This window comes from Xyrauchen texanus, chromosome 1 (genome assembly GCF_025860055.1).
Source record: "Xyrauchen texanus isolate HMW12.3.18 chromosome 1, RBS_HiC_50CHRs, whole genome shotgun sequence".
Lineage (NCBI taxonomy): Eukaryota > Metazoa > Chordata > Actinopteri > Cypriniformes > Catostomidae > Xyrauchen > Xyrauchen texanus.
The window spans coordinates 66,969,391-66,988,574 of record NC_068276.1 but is presented as its reverse complement, the minus strand read 5'-3'; the positions used below and the strand labels follow the sequence as shown (position 1 = coordinate 66,988,574).

The 19,184-nt window shown below is 46.3% G+C and overlaps 1 protein-coding gene across 1 annotated transcript in view; it reads right to left on the bottom strand.

The window, feature by feature from the left end:
• The window catches only part of LOC127626452 (serine/threonine-protein kinase dst3-like), a 37,039-nt gene that overhangs the window by 14,955 nt on the left and 2,900 nt on the right, over positions 1-19,184 (bottom strand). Inside the window, exon 2 of the mRNA XM_052102269.1 lies at positions 459-508. Within this exon, the coding sequence (XP_051958229.1) occupies positions 459-501 (43 nt within the window). The 5' untranslated portion in view covers positions 502-508. The remainder of the gene's footprint in view (positions 1-458; positions 509-19,184) is intronic.

Sequence of the window (19,184 nt, the reverse complement as noted above, 5' to 3'; positions counted from 1 at the left end):
TATTGCCTAGTTTAGTTCCACCAATTGTCATGAATGTACTTTTACATTAAAGGGCAATATTTGCCCCTGAATTAGATTTTCAGGGGCATTTTTTACCTTTATGAGGGCGTGTTTCATTCTAACTAATTAAAACATATTCTGCATCGTTTGTCAAATACAAATATTTAATCAATTTATTAAAACAATGATAATTTTACAATTAATTCAACACCAACTCATATTAATGCCATAAAATGTATAACTAGGACTATAATAGAATATAACAAACTATAACTGTTAAATAAATTATATCCACATTTTTTTATTTATTTTCAGGGGGCATTTTTGGTGTAATTTTTGCCCCGAGCCCTCCTATTCAGTTTACTGAATCACAATTAATGGCAAATATATTGTCATTCATGTCATAAACAACAAGTGCAGTGTAATATGACTGATCATGGGGGCTGTGTTATTCTCACCTGCTCTGCGCTTATCATGAGGCTTTTGTTCCGAATTACTCATTTTGATGCTGTTGGGACAAAAAAATATCTTAAAAACAGAATTTAATGTTACAGAACTTAAAATAAAATAATGAAATAAAATTATAAAACTGAATATTGGAATAAAATACTTTAGTTCATCTGTGAAATTATTGGTACATATTACTTTAAAATAAAATACAAATAAAATAAATGTAATACAAATATTATAAAATATAATATAATTTAGTTTGTAAACGGCTCATTTTGCTCAAGTATTTGTCAAACAGCAACTCCAGAGAATAAAGTTTTAGTGGGAGGAAGTGTCTCTTTCAGAAGTGTACATTACAGCATATAATAGTGCATTTTATCATATTTATTATACATTTATTGTCCAGTTCTTATAGTATCATTAGTGTATTGACATTCTACTCTCAGAATTGACAGAGAAACTCATGGCAGTGTCAGAGGTTTTATAATTTGCTTGTATATGTATCTAGACAATATAGCATAGTGTGATGACTGTACAGTACTGCACATTGCACTGTTGTACCATTTTCCAGTCCGCACTTCTAAGGGTAATTTGAAACATGCATCTTGTATTGTTTGTTGTTAAATTTGAAGATCATTTAAACGACTAAACTAAAAGATCATACTGTTGTGTTTTTTGGTGATAAAATGTTGTAATTTAGCGCTTTTGCAAACCTTTGTGAGACTTGTGAGGAACCTCTGTGTCATCCCTTTCAGCACACTGATTATTATTATTTTTTTAAACCTTGCTTTCCAAAGACAGCAAACGGAAGATGTGCTTCTCATTTCTTACATGTTGCATCCTCGTTTCATCACTCCTCCCTCATTGAGCTCCAGACTCGGAACCGGATCAAAGTCCACCAGATTTAAATGTTATTCAAAGTTAATCCAAATAAATAAATAAATAGTAATACAAATAATAATAACAATAATAAATAATAATAAAAAAAAAAAAAAATGTTTTAGGCAGCAATATAAATGAAAAGAAAAAAATATATTTTACAATCTCGTCAAATTTTGGTTATGTAACGATCCCCGTGTTCTCTGTTTTCCGCTGCTGTCACTTTTTGCACTCCATAGGTTCACTTTTGTCCCTTGTTTAGCTCCACTGTCTCACTAGTCTATTGTTAAAAAGAACTACATTTCCCAGTATCCACCTGTCATCATCACTGCCATTTTGTTCATTGTTCTCACCTGTGTCCCATTTAGTCATCACTCCCTGTGTATTTAAGCCCTGCTTCTTGTTCTCTCCTTGTCTGTCGTTGTATGTTGTCAAGCCTGGAATGTTTCCCCTGCCCGAGTTTACTCGTTTATGTTTTGTTTCCCCATCAAGGGTTTTTCCTTTGTGTTTTGCCTGTTTACCTTTTTAATAAAGTCTGCATTTGGATCCACTTCTCCCCGCTGCCTCATTCGTTACAGTTCGTTAGTCATCACTCCCTGTGTATTTAAGCCCTGCTTCTTGTTCTTTCCTTGTCTGTCGTTGTATGTTGTCAAGCCTGGAATGTTTCCCCTGCCCGAGTTTACTCGTTTATGTTTTGTTTCCCCATCAAGGGTTTTTCCTTTGTGTTTTGCCAGTTTACCTTTTTAATAAAGTCTGCATTTGGATCCACTTCTCCCCGCTGCCTCATTCGTTACAGAACGACAGAACCACATGGATCCAGCGGCTTTACGTGCAAGCTGCAAGCTGCTAAGCCTCAAGCAGGGAGACCGATCGGTGGAGGACTACACCCACAATTTCCTCTTGATTGCGGGTGCCACTGACTTCCCTGACTCCGACCTGGTGGCGTTTTTCCAGGCCAACCTGAGTTGTGCGCTCCGGAAACGGTTGCCACCGACGACGTACGGTTGGAAGCTCCAAGACTTCATTGAGGAGACTCTGCTGGTCTGCACTTCACCATACACTGTGGATGTCATCGAGGAGAGCCCTGCCACTCCTCCCACAGTGTTGGTACTCCATTCGCCCGTGGTTCGTCCCTTCATGCCTGCCACGGCCAGCGAGCCAGTACGGTCCACTTCGTCTGCCCGGAGGAGGAGGAGGAGAAGACAGGCTTTCGCCTCCGGGCTCACGCCTATCACGGTGAGCGAACCAGTACCCACGCATATCACTGTGAGCGAGCCAGAGCCCACGCCAGCTACGGTCAGTGAGCCAGAGCCCTCGCCTGCCCTGGTCTGCGAGCCAGAGCCCTCGCCTGCCCTGGTCTGCGAGCCAGAGCCCTCGTCAGCTACGGTCAGCGAGCCAGAGCCCTCGCCTGCCCCGGTCAGCGAGCCAGAGCCCTCGTCAGCTACGGTCAGCGAGCCAGAGCCAGAGCCTGCCCCGGTCTGCGAGCCAGAGCCCTCGTCAGCTACGGTCAGCGAGCCAGAGCCCTCGTCTGCCCCGATCTGCGAGCCAGAGCCCTCGTCAGCTACGGTCTGCGAGCCAGAGCCCTCGTCAGCTACGGTCTGCGAGCCAGAGCCCTCGTCAGCTACGGTCTGCGAGCCAGAGCCCTCGTCATCTACGGTCAGCGAGCCAGAGCCCTCGCCTGCCCCGGTCTGCGAGCCAGAGTCCTTGTCAGCTACGGTCAGCGAACCCAAGCCAGTGCATACCACGGTCATCCAGCCAGAGCCTGTCGCCTCAGAGGTCAGTGAGCCAGTGCCTGACACCTTGGTCGTCCCTGAGCCAGCGCCTGTAGCCTCCGACGTCAGTGAGCCAACGCCTGTAGCCTCGACCGTCCCTGAGCCAGTGCCTGTAGCCTCGACCGTCCCTGAGCCAGCACCTGTGGTCTTGTCCGTCCCAGTGCCAGTAGCCATGACCGTCCAAGAGCCAGTGCCAGTAGCCATGACTGTCCAAGAGCCAGCACCAGTAGCCATGACCGTCCAAGAGCCAGCACCCCTCGAGCCTCCCAGGGCTCCTCCTTCCAAGCTTTCCAGAGCTCTGCCTTCCGAGCTTCCTGAGCTTTCCAAGCTCCGCCTTCCGAGCTTTCCAGAGCTCCGCCTTCCGAGCTTTCCAGAGCTCCGCCTTCCGAGCTTCCTGAGCTTTCCAGAGCTCCGCCCTCCGAGCTTTCCAGAGCTCCACCTTCCGAGCTTCCTAGAGCTCCGCCTTCCGAGCCTTCCGAGCTTTCCAGAGCTCCGCCTTCCAAGCTTCCTAGAGCTCCGCCGTCCGAGCCTCCCGAGCTTTCCAGAGCTCTGCCTTCCAAGCTTTCCAGAGCTTCGCCTCTCGAGCCTCCCAGGGCTCCGCCTCTCAAGCCTCTCAAGCCTCCCAGGGCTCCGCCTCTCAAGTCTCCCGAGCCTCCCAGGGCTCCGCCCCTCGAGCCTTCCAGGGCTCCGCCTCTCAAGCCTCTCGAGCCTTCCAGGGCTCCGCCCCTCAAGCCTCTCGAGTCTTCCGCAGCCTTTCTCCCAGAGACTCCCGAGCCTCCTACGGCTCCATCTCCTGAGCCTCCTACGGCTCTGCTCCCATAGACTCCAGAGCTTTCTAGGGCTCCACCTCTCGAACCTCCAACGGCTCCGCCTCCCGAGCCTCCTATGGCTCTGCTCCCGGAGCCTCCCAAGCTTCCTATGGCTCCGCCTCCCGAGCCTCCTACGGCTCCACCTCCCGGGCTCTCTAGGACTCCGCTCCTCAAGTCTCTCGAGCCTCCCATGGCTCCGCCCCTCAAGTCTCTTGTGCCTTCCTGGGCTCCGCTTCCCGAGCCTTCCAGGCCTCCGTCTCTCAAGCCTCTCAAGCCTTCCAGGGCTCTGCCTCCCGAGCCTTCCTGGGCCCCGCCTCTCGAGCCACCCAGGGCTCCGCCCCCAGGGCCTCCTACGGCTCTGCCCCCAGGGACTCCAGAGACTGCCAGGTCTTCGCCTCTGAAACCCCCCACGGCGCCACCTCCCTTGGCTCCGCCTCCAGAGCCTTCCAGGCCTCTTACGGCACCACCTTCCTCAGCTCTGCCTCCAGAGCCTTCCTCGGCTCCACCTCCTGAACCTCCCTCAGCTCCGCCTCCTGAGCTTCCAGAGCCTCCCCCAGCTCCACATCCTGAGCCTCCCTCAGCATCGTCTCCAGAGCCCCTCTCAGCTCCGCCTCCGGGAGGTGGCCACAGGACAGGTCCCCTGAACCGGCCGTTGCCAAATGGCCAGCTCCCGGGCCACCTAAACCGGCCTCTGTCCTGTGGCCACCTCTCAGGCCCCCTGAACCGGCCCCTGTCTTGTGGCCTCCTCCCAGGCCTCCTGACCCGGCCCCTGTCCTGTGGCCTCCTCCCAGGCCTCCTGACCCGGCCCCTATCCTGTGGCCTCCTCCCAGGGCCCCTGACTCTGTTCCCATCCTGTGGCCTCCTCCCAGGTCCCCTGACCCAGTCCCTGTCCTGTGGCCTCCTCCCAGGCCTCCTGACCCGGCCCCTGTCCTGTGGCCTCCTCCCAGGGCCCCTGACCCTGTTCCTGACCTGTGGCCTCCTCCTAGGCCTCCTGACCCGGCCCCTATCCTGTGGCCTCCTCCCAGGGCCCCTGACCCAGTCCCTGTCCTGTGGCCTCCTTCCAGGCCTCCTGACCCTGTTCCCATCCTGTGGCCTCCTCCCAGGCCTCCTGACCCAGTCCCTGTCCTGTGGCCTCCTCCCAGGCCTCCTGACCCTGTTCCCGTCCTGTGGCCTCCTCCCAGGACTCCTGACCCAGTCCCTGTCCTGTGGCCTCCTCCCAGGCCTCCTGACCCTGTTCCAGTCCTGTGGCCTCCTCCCAGGCCTCCTGAACCGGTCCCTGCCCTGTGGCCAGCTCCCAGGCCTCCTGAACCTGTCCTTGCCCTTTGTGTCCCCCAGGACTTCCTGCCTGCCTTCTGTGCACCCTTGGACTTCCTGCCTGCCCTCTGTGCCCCCTTGGACTTCCTGCCTGCCCTTTGTGCCCCTCAGGACTTCCTGCCTGCCCACTGTGCCCCCTTGGACTTCCTGCCTGCCCACTGTCTCATTTCCCTTTTCTCCTCCCTGGTTTGCCTGTCTGGCCCCCGTGCCTCCATGGTCTGCCTAATTGCCCCTTGTGCTTCCTGAATCCGTCTCTGTGTCTCTTGTACCTCCTTGATCTGCCCTTGTGTTCCTTGTGTCCTGTTCTGTTTGTTTTTTCTTCCCCTCTTCTAGCTCCCCTCGCCTGGAATATTTTTGTCTTTTTGTATGTCAGTTTGTTGAGACCGTCTGGAATCCGGTCCTTTTGAGGGGGGGGGGGGGCTATGTAACGATCCCCGTGTTCTCTGTTTTCCACTTCTGTCACTTTTTGCACTCCATAGGTTCACTTTTGTCCCTTGTTTAGCTCCACTGTCTCAGTAGTCTATTGTTAAAAAGAACTACACTTCCCAGTATCCACCTGTCATCATCACTGCCATTTTGTTCATTGTTCTCACCTGTGTCCCATTTAGTCATCACTCCCTGTGTATTTAAGCCCTGCTTCTTGTTCTCTCCTTGTCTGTCGTTGTATGTTGTCAAGCCTGGAATGTTTCCCCTGCCCGAGTTTACTTGTTTATGTTTTTTTTCCCCATCGAGGGTTTTTCCCTTTGTGTTTTGCCTGTTTACCTTTTTAATAAAGTCTGCATTTGGATCCGCTTCTCCTCGCTGCCTCATTCGTTACAGGTTATAGTAAAAAGAATAGCACACGCAAAACATTACTTAATTTAGAGATAAAATTAATACATTTATATTTTTCAAGGGCACGTGAAATGACAGCTTGATTTTTTTTATATATGTATTTTTATATATATATATATATATATATATATATATATTATGTTTATGGACAATGGTAATTATACAAAAACAATGTAATGCAAACACAGTCAGACTATTGTTACACCCTTGGTATGAGTCACTTCTCCTGAACGTCACCATAGGGCTCCTTCACCCAAATTCTAAAACTGTCACACCTGTTTTTCCTTAGTTTAATCACCTGTTGACTATTTAAGCACTGAACACTATATGGATCCTAATACCACTCCTGCTCCTTCATTATATAATACTTCGCGGACACGCATCCAGCAGATATACACAAATTACAAGTGGAAGTATCATCACAGGCTGCTTTACTTGCTTCACCTCATCAACAGCTCAGCAAACTCACCTCTCTCACTGAGATTTTGGTAAAGACATTACGATCTCCAACAAATCCACCATTTCCAACGAATCCCGATGTTTCCAACCTCAGTGTTCCAATTTTACCCAGCAGTAATCCATGACTTGCATTTCCAGAGAAATATGATGGTTCACCTGCCAAGTGTGATGGATTTCTTATGCAGTGTCAACTATTTATAGCTCAACAAACACATCTTTACCCCACAGAAGAGGCCAAGGTTTCCTTTGTTATGTCTGCTCTAACTGGTCGAGCACTAAACTGGGCTACAGCGGTGTGGAAAAGAGAACCTGATCTCCATTCCTCTTTTGCACACTTTCAAAAATGATTCAGAGAAGTGTTTGAACATCCTGAGGGAGGAAAATATGCTGGTGAGATGTTGTCAACATTAAAACAGGGACGAGATTCAGCTGCTGACTATGCCTTGTCATTTCGCACTCTAACAGCGCAAATAAACTGGGGGGATGACTCTCTGAAACTTCTGTTCCATCAAGGACTCAGTACTGAATTGAAATCAGAGTTAACCTGCAGAGATGAAGAATTAAACCTCAATCAATACATCAACCTCGCCATTCGTTTGGACAACCTGATTCAGTCACATAGTCCTGTCAGGACGCTTCACGATCTGCCATCATATTCAGCCACCGATAGTTTCCACGAGCCGATGCATATAGGTCAAACACAACTATCTCAGCAGGAGAGGTCCCGTCATTACAACATGAGGCTCTGCCTGTACTGTGGACAGTCTGGTCACTTAGTTGGCACCTGTCCTATTAGTCCTGAGAACCCCAGAAAGGAGGCGGTGAGTGTGAACAGTTCTCAATTATTGCACAGCAGTCAAACTATAATTCCTATAACCATTTTCAAGGATTATGAATAAATAAATGTATCTGCTTTGATTGATTCTGGATCTGCTGGTAATCTTTTAGATCATAGTTGGTTGAAAGCTCACCATTTATCCACTGTCTTTTTTATCCTCCTTTACATGTCACAGCGTTAGATGGACACCCTCTGGGAGTTGGCCAAGTACAACAAATCATGCAACATCTCATCCTACAAGTCGGATTGCTTCATGTTGAAAAGATTCCTTTCTTGGTAATTCACTCTACTAAGACACCTGTGATCCTTGGTTTACCTTGGTTACGTTTACATGATCCTGCATTTTCCTGAAGGGGGGGGACAAATGTCAAGTTGTTCTCACTACTGCTTCCAACACTGCCTAAAAACTATTGTACCCAGACAAAACGACACCATCATGGGACTTCTGTTGAAGTATCTCCTGGGCTTCCTGCTGAGTACAATGATCTCACCAAGGCTTTTAGCAAGATCAAGGACATTCAACTTCCACCTCATCCTCTTGTGACTGTGGTATAAATCTTTTGCCTGGCAGTACTCCATCTTGTCTTCACATCTACCCTCTGTCAGAACAATAATCTAAGGCCATTGATGAGTACACTGTGGAGTAATTAGCAAAAGGCTTCATCCGTCCATCCACTTCCCCAGTCAGTACCAGGTAATGCCTTTTGGGCTATCCAGCTGTCCTTCAGTATTCCAAGCTGTTGTTAATGAGGTCTTCAGAGACATGTTAAACAAGTGGGTCATTGTCTACATTGATGATATTTAGATTTGTTCATCTATATTGGAGGAACACATCAAACATGTTCAAGTGGTACTGCAACATCTGATTCAGCATCAGCTCTATGCCAAAGCAGAGAAGTGTGACTTCCACAAGACAACCATCACCTTACTAGGATATATTCTTAGTCCAGATGGGGTAGCTATGGAGGAATCTAAAGTCCAAGCCATTCTTGACTGGCCACTACCAACTACAGTAAAAGAACTTCAAAGATTTCTAGGATTCTCCAACTTTTACAGATGATTTATAAGAAATTTTAGTTCTGTAGCAGCACCTCTCACGTCAATCCTTCGGGGGGGCTACTAAGAGGCTAAAATGGAATGCAGATGCGAGTGGGCTTTCAAGGAATTAAAGAATATTTTTATTACAGCTCCCATTTTTCGGCATCCCGATCCATCTCTACCTTTTTTCTTAGAAGTAGATTCTTCCGATACAGGTATTTGAGCGATACTTTCTCAACGCCATGGCTCTCCAGCCAAGTTACTTCCATGTGCTTTCTTTCCTCGCAAACTCTCATCTGCAGAACGGAACTATTTTGTGATCAATCAAGAATGATTGATTATGAAGGCAGCCTTTGAGGAGTGGTGCTATTGGTTAGAGGGAGCAAGACTGCCCTTCCAAGTTCTCACGGACCACCGCAACCTGGAATAAATCTGTGCAGCCAAAAGACTGAAGGTGGGCATTATTTTTCACAAGATTTGATTTCTTCATTTCTTACCATCCTTGGTAAGAAGCACATTAAAGCGGATGCACTTTCTCAAGTTCATGAGAAAATCAACGAAGATCATACCAGAAAGACAATTCTTCCTTCCTCAGTCATGGATGCTCCTGTTCGATGGGAGATCATGGAGGAGATTTCTCAAGCCAATACCACACATCCACTTCCAAATGATTGTCCTGGTCACAAGATCTATGTACCAGTGGTCTTACGTCCTTGTGTGATACACTGGGTTCATTCTTCCCTGTGTTCCAGCCATCCTGGCATTCAGGCTACCATCAAACTTCTTCAAAATCAGTTCTGGTGGAACACTCTGGTGCAGGATACAAGTACCTTCTTCCGCAGCTGTGAGATATGCACCATCTCAAAACCATCTAAGTCAGCACCTGCTGGTTTGCTTCAACCTCTTCCGATACCTCAACGGTCTCACATAGCTTTAGACTTTGTTACAGACCTACACGTGTCTCAGTGAAATACTGTCACACTTACAGTGGCCTGCTGTTTGATTACCCTACCCAAGTTACCCACTGCTCTCAAAACTGCGTAACTATTCCAATTTGTATTCAGATAGTATGGACTACCTGAGATAGTATGGACTTCCAAGGGTGCCCTGTTACACCCTTGGAGCAGGAGTGGTATTAGTATCCATTTTTGCACAGACCTCTTTGGCCAAAAGACAAATAGGCCAACCAAGTTTAGTTCCGATCGGCCTATTTAACCCTCTATGAAAGCTGATTGGTCGATGGTGGCCACATGTGACTGTGTCCCCATAGACCTTGATGGCACCTAACACAAAGACACTGCATGCAAAATTTAATTCGATCAGACCAACGGTTCCATAGTTATTGCTATTTCTTTTTTATTGTAGCGCGCCCCAGAGACAGAGGTGTGCAATTTAACAAGAATTATACATATACAGTATTCGATTTTTTTAATAATAACAATAAAATATGCAGCTGCAAGCAGCGATTAATGGGGTTCAAGACTTTAAGGTCCTTTAAGTTCACATGCAAAAGATAATAAGTATTAATTAGCCTGAAAACAACTAAAGTAATGCCAAGAGGCAAAGGTAAGCAATTGTTTATCATACTGTATGTCCTCCGAATGACCCCATAATAAGAGCTTCAAATTTTGTGAAAATATCTCATCCATTCAAGATTTATAACTGTTTAAGTAAAAGTGGCAATGCCCACTACTCACGTTTTGTGTACCTTTGCAACGTTGAATCGAAAGTTTAAACTTTTTTGATAATTATTAATAATGGGACTCCAGAAAATCTTTCTGCACTGGTTTTGATCCGATCAGGTGAACGGACTAAGACTAGTTCAAATAGTGCCTGAAATATGTTTTTTTTTTTTTTATGGCAGCCATGTTTTTCAAGTTAAGTGACTAGTACAATAGACACAAACACTGCAAGCAAAATTTAAAGTCGATCGGCCCATTCTATAGTTAGAGCCATTTTAAAGTTTTGATACTATTATAATGCCACCAAGAGGTGGAGATGCACAATTTTTGTGTGTGTTATCAGAATGACTCTGTACATATGTGTACTTCATTTGGTGAGAATATTTGATTCTGTTCAAGAGTTATAACCATTTTAGTTAAAGTGGCAACGAACGTTTTGGCATACCATTTGACGAGAATTTAAAATGTCAAAATTCTTTTAATAACTTTTAACTTTGGGACTCCAGAGAATCATTCTTCACTGGTTTGTTCCGATCGGGCAAACAGCCTAGGATTAGTTAAACTATTTATTGAACGTTTTGTTTCACCCCAATGGTACATAAGGCAAAATTGTTCAGAATGAGGAGATCTAAAATATGGCATTAATAATGTGTTTCTAAGTGACACACAGAGGTATATACAATTATTTACACATGTAAAATTCAATAGCGCCTCCTGGTGGCCAATTTTTTATTCTTCAAATTTTGCACAGACCTCTTTGGCCAAAAGACAAATAGGCCAACCAAGTTTAGTTCCGATCGGCCTATTTAACCCTCTATGAAAGCTGATTGGTCGATGGTGGCCACATGTGACTGTGTCCCCATAGACCTTGATGGCACCTAACACAAAGACACTGCATGCAAAATTTCAATTCGATCAGACCAACGGTTCCATAGTTATTGCTATTTCTTTTTTATTGTAGCGCGCCCAAGAGACAGAGGTGTGCAATTTAACAAGTGTGCCAAACGTGGTGATATCTCATTACATCCAAGAGTTATTACATTTAAGTAAAAGTGGCCCCGCCCACTACGTATGTTTTGGCATAGGGCCTACTGATTAACGATGAATCAAAATTTAAAATAATACTTTAACAACTTTTCATAATGGGATTCTGCTGAATGGTGGAGGGCTTCTATACAAGTGATGAATTGCTTTCTTGAAGGACAACATTCTGAGAAAATGGTGTTTGCCCAACTGCTTTGATATCAGACAGCTTCGCACCAAAACATGCAGGGTTTAAACTCCATACTGGCTTTATCATAGAGAGGTTTCAACTAGGTCATGTAAGGCACTCCCCAAATGCATTAATCAACTCAATGTCAAGTGTTCTCTACTCAGTACACTAATTGATGCTGACTCACTAAACACCTGACTCATATTACACACAAAAAAATAGTATTTTGCAGCCACCTGCTGGCTAAAACTGTTAATGTCACAACATTACTGTGGAGAGGAATGTGGTCGTGTGTCTGTCACTGGGGAGAGAGGAAGGGGTAAGAGCCATCACCTGGTGATGACTGATATTACATTTAGGAGCATAATCAGTAAAGTACACGCTAGTTATTGCCATTGGGAGATTGGTCATGTCATCTCTTTATTGATCTATATTTGCTTTGGTATAGTTCTGCAGTTTTGCTCTGTCTGAGCTCTTATAGTGGCTCCATTTTTCTCCAGTGGAAGAAATGCCAGAATATTCTTTATCCATCATACATTTACATACAATCTTGATTGTTTTCCTCAAAACTTAATAAAAAATATTGTGTTTCTGTGTCAGCATATAGTCTGTGCATGCGATCTCTCACACGTTGTACATCAAAGGCAACGCTTCACAAGTCGCAACAACACTTATTATGTGTCCAGCGCATATTTCATCTTCATAATGGCATGTGTAGTTAACAGTGAGTTGTGGTTCACCACATTAATTTATTAAAGTGAAAACATATTGCCAGAGCTGCGCCGACTCTTATTCTGCTGACAGAATTAAGCCCATACAGAAGATGGGGCAGTTTGACCAATCAGATGAAAGGGGTGTTTCAGTGATGTCACATGTGCGAATGAAATATTCAAGCCATAAACGAGAAAACGAGCCATCTTTTCGTTCTCATTATCCCTTATCCAAATAGTAAATGAAATGGTCAAAATGTATATGGAGCATTCGTGAGGGAATTTATCTAATTTTCATTTCAAACAAAATACTATAGTTTTGTTTCATTATTTTTCTTGGTACCAGCCAATAATTATAAGATAAAACGCACCTGCAGCTTATTGTTGCTAAAATAATGAAAATGTTGCTATCGGAGGCTTTATATGGATTTAGGATGAAAATAATGTGCATTTCAAACTGTTCTGAGACCAGTGCATTACAATGTCAGTTAAGTCTGTAAGTAAGTAAGTAAAGTTTATTTCTAAAGCGCTTTTCACAGATAAAATCACAAAGTGCTGTACACGAGAAAGGTAAAAGCAAAATCTTATATAAACAATATAAAAATATATACAATACATATGTAAAATCAAAGTGACACTAGTTAAAACCCATCAACCAAAAAGCCTTCTTAAATAAACAAGTCTTCAGATCTTTTTTAAAAGAGTCAACAGAGTCAGCCAGACGCTAGAGACAGGGGCAGGGCGTTCCACAGTCTGGGGGCAACAGACTGAAAAGACAGGTCCCCACGGGTTTTATAACGAGTCTTGGGGACCATAAGAAGGTTCTGGCCAGAAGACCGAAGAGTGCGGCTAGAGGAGTGCTGACTCAAAAGGACCTTGATGTACTGTGGGGCCTGACTATTTAATGCCCTAAAAGTCAGCACTAAAATCTTAAAATCAATCCTATATTTTACAGGGAGCCAGTGGAGAGTCAACAAAATGGGAGTGATATGAGACCTTCTTGGGGCACCAGTTAAAAGTCTAGCAGCACAATTTTGAACCATTTGCAGCTTGTTCACAGCAGACTTATTCATGAAGGTAAAGACAGAGTTGCAATAATCAAGTCTAGTTGATATGAAAGCATGAATAATAATTTCCAGATCCTTCTTTGACAACATTTTACTGTAACTCATAAAGGAGCGAGGGAGCATCCAAAAGCTGAACAATGTTGCTTTCAGAGGCTTTGTATGGATTTAGGATGAAAATATGGTACCTTTCAAACTATGTCAGACTGATATCACAGTTAGATTGGAAAGAGTAGGTTGACTTCACTTTGGCTAAAATTGGTGTATACTTAACAAAATGTATATCACTGCCCCTGTGGCCAAAGTGGTGATTGTTGATGGATGACGTTTACTTGTATTGGTCCAATAAGCAGCATTCAAATTTGTTCACAAAAGTGTTAAAATTCATCAATTTCAGTTTTATCTCTGAATATGTTGATGTTTAAACCTTGTTTGTTCACGTAACTGTCAGCTGTAATAAATTATCTCCTATTCAAATACGATATATAATAAAAGTAGATTTGATAAATAGTATATTTGCCCTGTGTAAATAACAATATAAAGGAACTGTATCTAAAATAATTAAGAGGAGATAAATAAATACTAATATAACAGTCTGAAAAAATAGACATTTTGCATTTAATATTATATATTTATATATATTTGAACCTGTTGAAATTTAAAACCTGTCACAATTCTCTGTTGTCTGCCCCGGGTTTCTCATGTCACTGTAATCATTGTATCATTGTTCGCACCTGTCTCTCGTTTGTTTGTAATTATCCTGCCTTGTGTGTGTATATAACCCTGCCCGTTCCTGCATTCCCTTGTCGTTCGTTGTTCCCACTGTCTTGATGTCGCTGATGTTCCTGTGTTCCCGTGTTCACTCCTGCCGTGTTTTCCCAGTTCGTGTGCCCGTGAATGTTTCGTGTGTTAGTTTGCCCATCGTGGTTGTTTTATTTGTTCATGTCTGTTTATTTCCACCCCTGTTCATTAAAGCCCGCGCGTAGATCCAAACCCACTGTCTTGTCTGCCTACATCATTACAGAACGAACGACCACGAATGGATCTAGCGGCTTACTTGAGTGAGCCTGTGCCCGCGCCTTCCACGGTCAGCGAGCCAGCGCCCACGCCTGTCACGGTGAGCGAGCCAGTGCCTACGCACATCACAGTGAGCGAGCCAGCGCCTACGCACATCACAGTGAGCGAGCCAGCGCCTACGCACTTCACGGTGAGCGAGCCAGCGCCTACGCACATCACAGTGAGCGAGCCAGCGCCTACGCACTTCACGGTGAGCGAGCCAGCGCCTGTAGCCTCTACCGCCCCCGAGCCAGCGCGTGAAGCCTCGACCGACCCAGAGCGTTCCAGGGCTCCGCCGCGGCCCCGCCGTCCGCAGCTCATCCTCCGACGGCGTCTGTTCCTCAAGTCCCCCGAGCTTTCCAGGGCTCCGCCTTCCAAGCTTTCCGGAGCTTCACCTCTCGAGCCTCCCAGGGCTCCACCCCTCAAGCCTCTCGAGCCTTCCAGTTCTCCGCCTCTGGAGCCTCCTACGGCTGCGCCTCTAGAGCCTCCTACAGCTGCGCCTCTAGAGCCTCCTACGGCTGCGCCTCTAGAGCCTCCTACGGCTGCGCCTCTAGAGCCTCCTACGGCTGCGCCTCCAGAGTCTTCCAAGTCTCCGCCTCCAGGGTCCCTGACTCCCTGTGCCCCCCTGGGACTGCCTTCTTGCCCTCTGTGCCCCCCTTGGACTATCTGTTTGCCCCGTGTACACTCGTTTTGTCTGCTAGCCCCCCTCCATCCTCAGGACGATTCTGTTTTTTGTGTTTTTGGGATCGTCTGGAATCCGATCCTTTGAGGGGGGATTCTGTCACGATTCTCTGTTGTCTGCCCCGGGTTTCTCATGTCACTGTAATCATTGTATCATTGTTCGCACCTGTCTCTCATTTGTTTGTAATTATCCTGCCTTGTGTGTGTATATAACCCTGCCCGTTCCTGCATTCCCTTGTCGTTCGTTGTTCCCACTGTCTTGATGTCGCTGATGTTCCTGTGTTCCCGTGTTCACTCCTGCCGTGTTTTCCCAGTTCGTGTGCCCGTGAATGTTTCGTGTGTTAGTTTGCCCATCGTGGTTGTTTTATTTGTTCATGTCTGTTTATTTCCACCCCTGTTCATTAAAGCCCGCGCGTAGATCCAAACCCACTGTCTTGTCTGCCTACATCATTACAAAACCGACGTACCCTGAAAACTAAACCGTTCAGTTTCATGCTTAAGATCCGCTTAAAAGGATTTTTTCTCTCTCGTAAATGTAAACAAGTGTATATGTTAACATCATACTGTATGTCGAAAGGATTGGAGCCTGTCACACAAAACACGAGTTCATTGATGTCATTAAATGAGTCTGCTTCTGTATTCCATCCGTTGCTCCTCATCAGAGGCTTCTGTACATATTTAATTTATAAGTACGGTTACGTTCTACTTACTATAAGTGTAATGGTGCAATGCTCAAATATTTAGTAGTGTATAAATTGTGACTTAGTGCCCATTTACACCACAACTAAGCTAAGTTGTGATTTATATATAGCTGGTGCAGGTGACATGTGGCTAATACCCCACGTGGGTTGTGAAGCCACACGTGGGAGCGGTATGGTGGTAGGTCCTGCCTGATGAGGGAGAAGCTCTACAAACACAGCGACCGGGGACAGTGGGACTGCCCAAGTGAGATGTGGGTCTGCAGACAGGGGGATACATCAGTTGCCTAAAGAGGGAATTAAGCCTGTACAGAACACTTGTGGCTCGTAGTGGGTCTGGTCGCAAATTGCTCCGCTGAATTCGCAGGCCAGAAGGCTAGGGAGGAAGAACATCCAGGAAACGACGCTTAGTGGCTAACCTGGGAGAGAAAGCGCACTGGACCAACTTGGTGAAGGGCGCTAGGTGCAAGCAGAAGACCCGGTCGGCTGGTTCGTATTACCGAGTTCTACCAGCTCGGACCTGACAAAACACGGGACGAGACCGACTCAACCCTGAGATTGTAAAGTCTCGCAAAGATATTGGGTGTTGCCCAGCCCGCTGCTCTGCAGATGTCTGCTAGGGAGGTGCCGTTGGCCAGTGCCCACGAGGATGCCACACTTCTCGTCGAGTGTGCTCGAACCCGCAAGGGGGTGGACACAGCCTGGGTCTGGAAGGCCAAGGAAATGGCGTCGATGACCCTGTGGGCAGTCTCAGTTTGGAGACAGCGTTCCTTTCCGCCGTCCGCCAGAGCAGACAAAGAGCTGCTCAGAACATCCAGAGCTCTGCGTGTGTTCCAAATAGATATGCAAAGGACGTACCGGACACCGCAACGAAAAGACTGGGTCTGCCTCCTCCCAGGGCAGCTTGCTTGCAGGTTCACGACCTGGTCCCTGAAGGGGGTCATAGGAACCTTGGGCACGTAGCCCGGTTGCGGTCTCAGGATAATGCGGACCAAACTCCAGGCAATTGTCGCTGACAGAGAACGCTTGCAGGTCCCCAACCCTTTTGATGGAATCTAGCGCTATCAGGAGGGCCGTCTTCAAGGAGAGGGCCTTGAGTCAAGCGGCTAAAAGAGTGGTCTCTGAAGGCCCGAGAGAACCACTGAGAGACCCCAGGAGGGGAACAGGCTTGGCCGGGAAGGATTCAGCCTCTGTCGCCTCTAGGGGACATGATAATCAAGTCGTCCTTACCTAAGGACTTGCTGTCCACTGCGTCATGGTTGGCCTTGATAGCGGCTACATACACATTCAAGGTGGAGGGAGACAGTCTCTCTTGCAGGAATGAGCGCACTGACTGAACTGCACATCTCTGCGGGTCTTCAGATCGGGAAGAACACCAATTTGCGAACAAGCGACACATCAGGGCATAAAGTTGCCTGGTGGAGGGAGCTCTGGCTTGGTTGATCGTGTCTACGACTGCAAGTGGTAGGTCACTCAGATCTTCCACGTCCCATCCAGGGGCCAGATGTGGAGATTCCAGAGGTCTGGGCGCGGATGCAAGAGGGTGCCCCATCCCTGAGAAAGAAGGTCCTTCCTCAGGGGAATTTGCCAGCTAGGTGCTGTTGCGAGGAGTGTGAACCGATAACCAAGTCCGAGTTGGCCAGTAAGGAGCCACTAAGGTGACTTGTTTCTTGTCCTCCCTGGTCTTACACAGCACCAGTGCAAGAAGGCTCACTGGGGGGAATGCGTACTTGCCCAGCCCCTGGGGCCAGCTGTGTGCCAACGTGTCTGTCACAAGAGGGGCTTCTGTCAGAGAGTACCAGAGCAGGCAGTGAGTATTGTCCTGGGAGGCAAAGAGATCTACCTGTGCCATGCCGAATCAGTCCCAAATCAGCTGGACCACATGGGGGTGGAGCCTCCACTCTCTGCTGGGCGAAACCTGTCACGACAGCGCATCCGCCGTCGTGTTGCGGTTGCCAGGGGAAAAAAGAGGCGGCCTGTCCAGTTTTTTCATTTCGAGTCGTTTCGTTCAGTTTGCAGAGATCAGTTCGCTGCATGCACGGGTACTGGAGATGCGCATTAAAGTTATTATCAGCCTCAGTTTGGACATATCTTATATTCATGTGCATCTTATATGAGTGAGTACGGTTAATCCTACTATGTTCACTAAGTTATGTTCTTTATTATCAGTAATTATAGCATTATTGGCTGTGTAATGTAACGTGATAATGTTAATTAATCCATGCTAGCTCTGCTAATTTATCTGCCGATCTACAATGTTTAGAATTATAATGTTTATAATGTTATAGTAAGTCATGTGGGTAAATAATGATGGTAAATGCAATGAAAGATGTTATAACAAGTGTTCATGCATCATTATGTAATCGTGTGAGTGGAGCAGACTATAGTTTGTATGTGAATGGTCTGATAATGTGTTATGGTGTTTGCTGTTATTAGAGCTCTGCTATTTGTCTGTTGCAGAGAAACCACACTCAAACACACTCATACAAATCCAAACCTACGCAAGCTGATATACAACCCAGCCCTCTTATGCATCAAACTCCCGCTGGTTAAGTCAAGGCTCATCTAATGAAGGACTTTACTACATGTTTCTCCTCTAAATGAGCCTAACCTACTCTGCATCTCAAGACAAAGTCAAAGTCAAAGTGTTTTTTATTGTCGTTCAACCATATACAGTTAGTACAATACACAGCGAAACGAGACAATGTTCCTACGGGACCATGGTGCTACATAAATCAGCATAGGACAAACACAGAACCACATGAGACTACACAGACTAAATAACATTTCTACATGAAGTGCATGTGCAAACGTGTGCAAAAAGTACAGGACAGTACAATAATTACTAAAGGAACAGGACAATAGGCAAAGTAAGAGACAGTGCAGTGCAGACCAGTACACATTTGTAGTCTGAGTAGTGCAAAAATATGACACTTTCTAAAAATGCCAAATGTTAACATAACTTACTATGAAATAGTGTTCTATGGACATTGCAGTTATTGAGATAGCAGCCAGGTATAAAGTGACAATGAATTAAAGTGCAACTCTGGACATGTGCGGAAGTGGGATGGTGTATAGGTGTGTGTGTGTCAGTCCAGTCTCTGAGTACTGAGGAGTCTGATGGCTTGGGGGAAGAAGCTGTCTGGCCGTGAGGTCCTGAATGCTTCGTTACCTCTTGCCAGACGGCAGGAGGGTGAAGAGTTTGTGTGAGGGGTGTGTGGGGTCATCCACAATGCTGGTTGCTCTGCAGATGCAGCGTTTTGAGTAAATGTATTTGATGGAGGGAAGAGAGACCCCTATTATCTTCTCAGCTGTCTTCACTATCCTCTGCAGGGCTTTGTGCTCTGATGCGGTGCAAGTCCGAAACCAGGCAGTGATGCAGCTGCTCAGGATGCTCTCAATAGTCCCTCTATAGAATGTAGTGAGGATGGGGGGGGGGGGGGGATGTGCTTTTCTAAGCCTTCGAAGAAAGTAGAGACGCTGCTGGGCTTTCTTGGTAATCCGGCAGGTGAACACCAAGGAATTTGGTGCTCTTGACGATCTCCACAGAGGAGCATTCGATGTTCCCTGGAGAGTGGTCACTCTGTGCTCTCCTAAAGTCAAAATCATCTCTTGTTTTGTCCACATTCAGAGACAGGTTGTTGGCTCTACACCAGTCCGTTAGCTGCTGCACTATGCTGGCTCTTC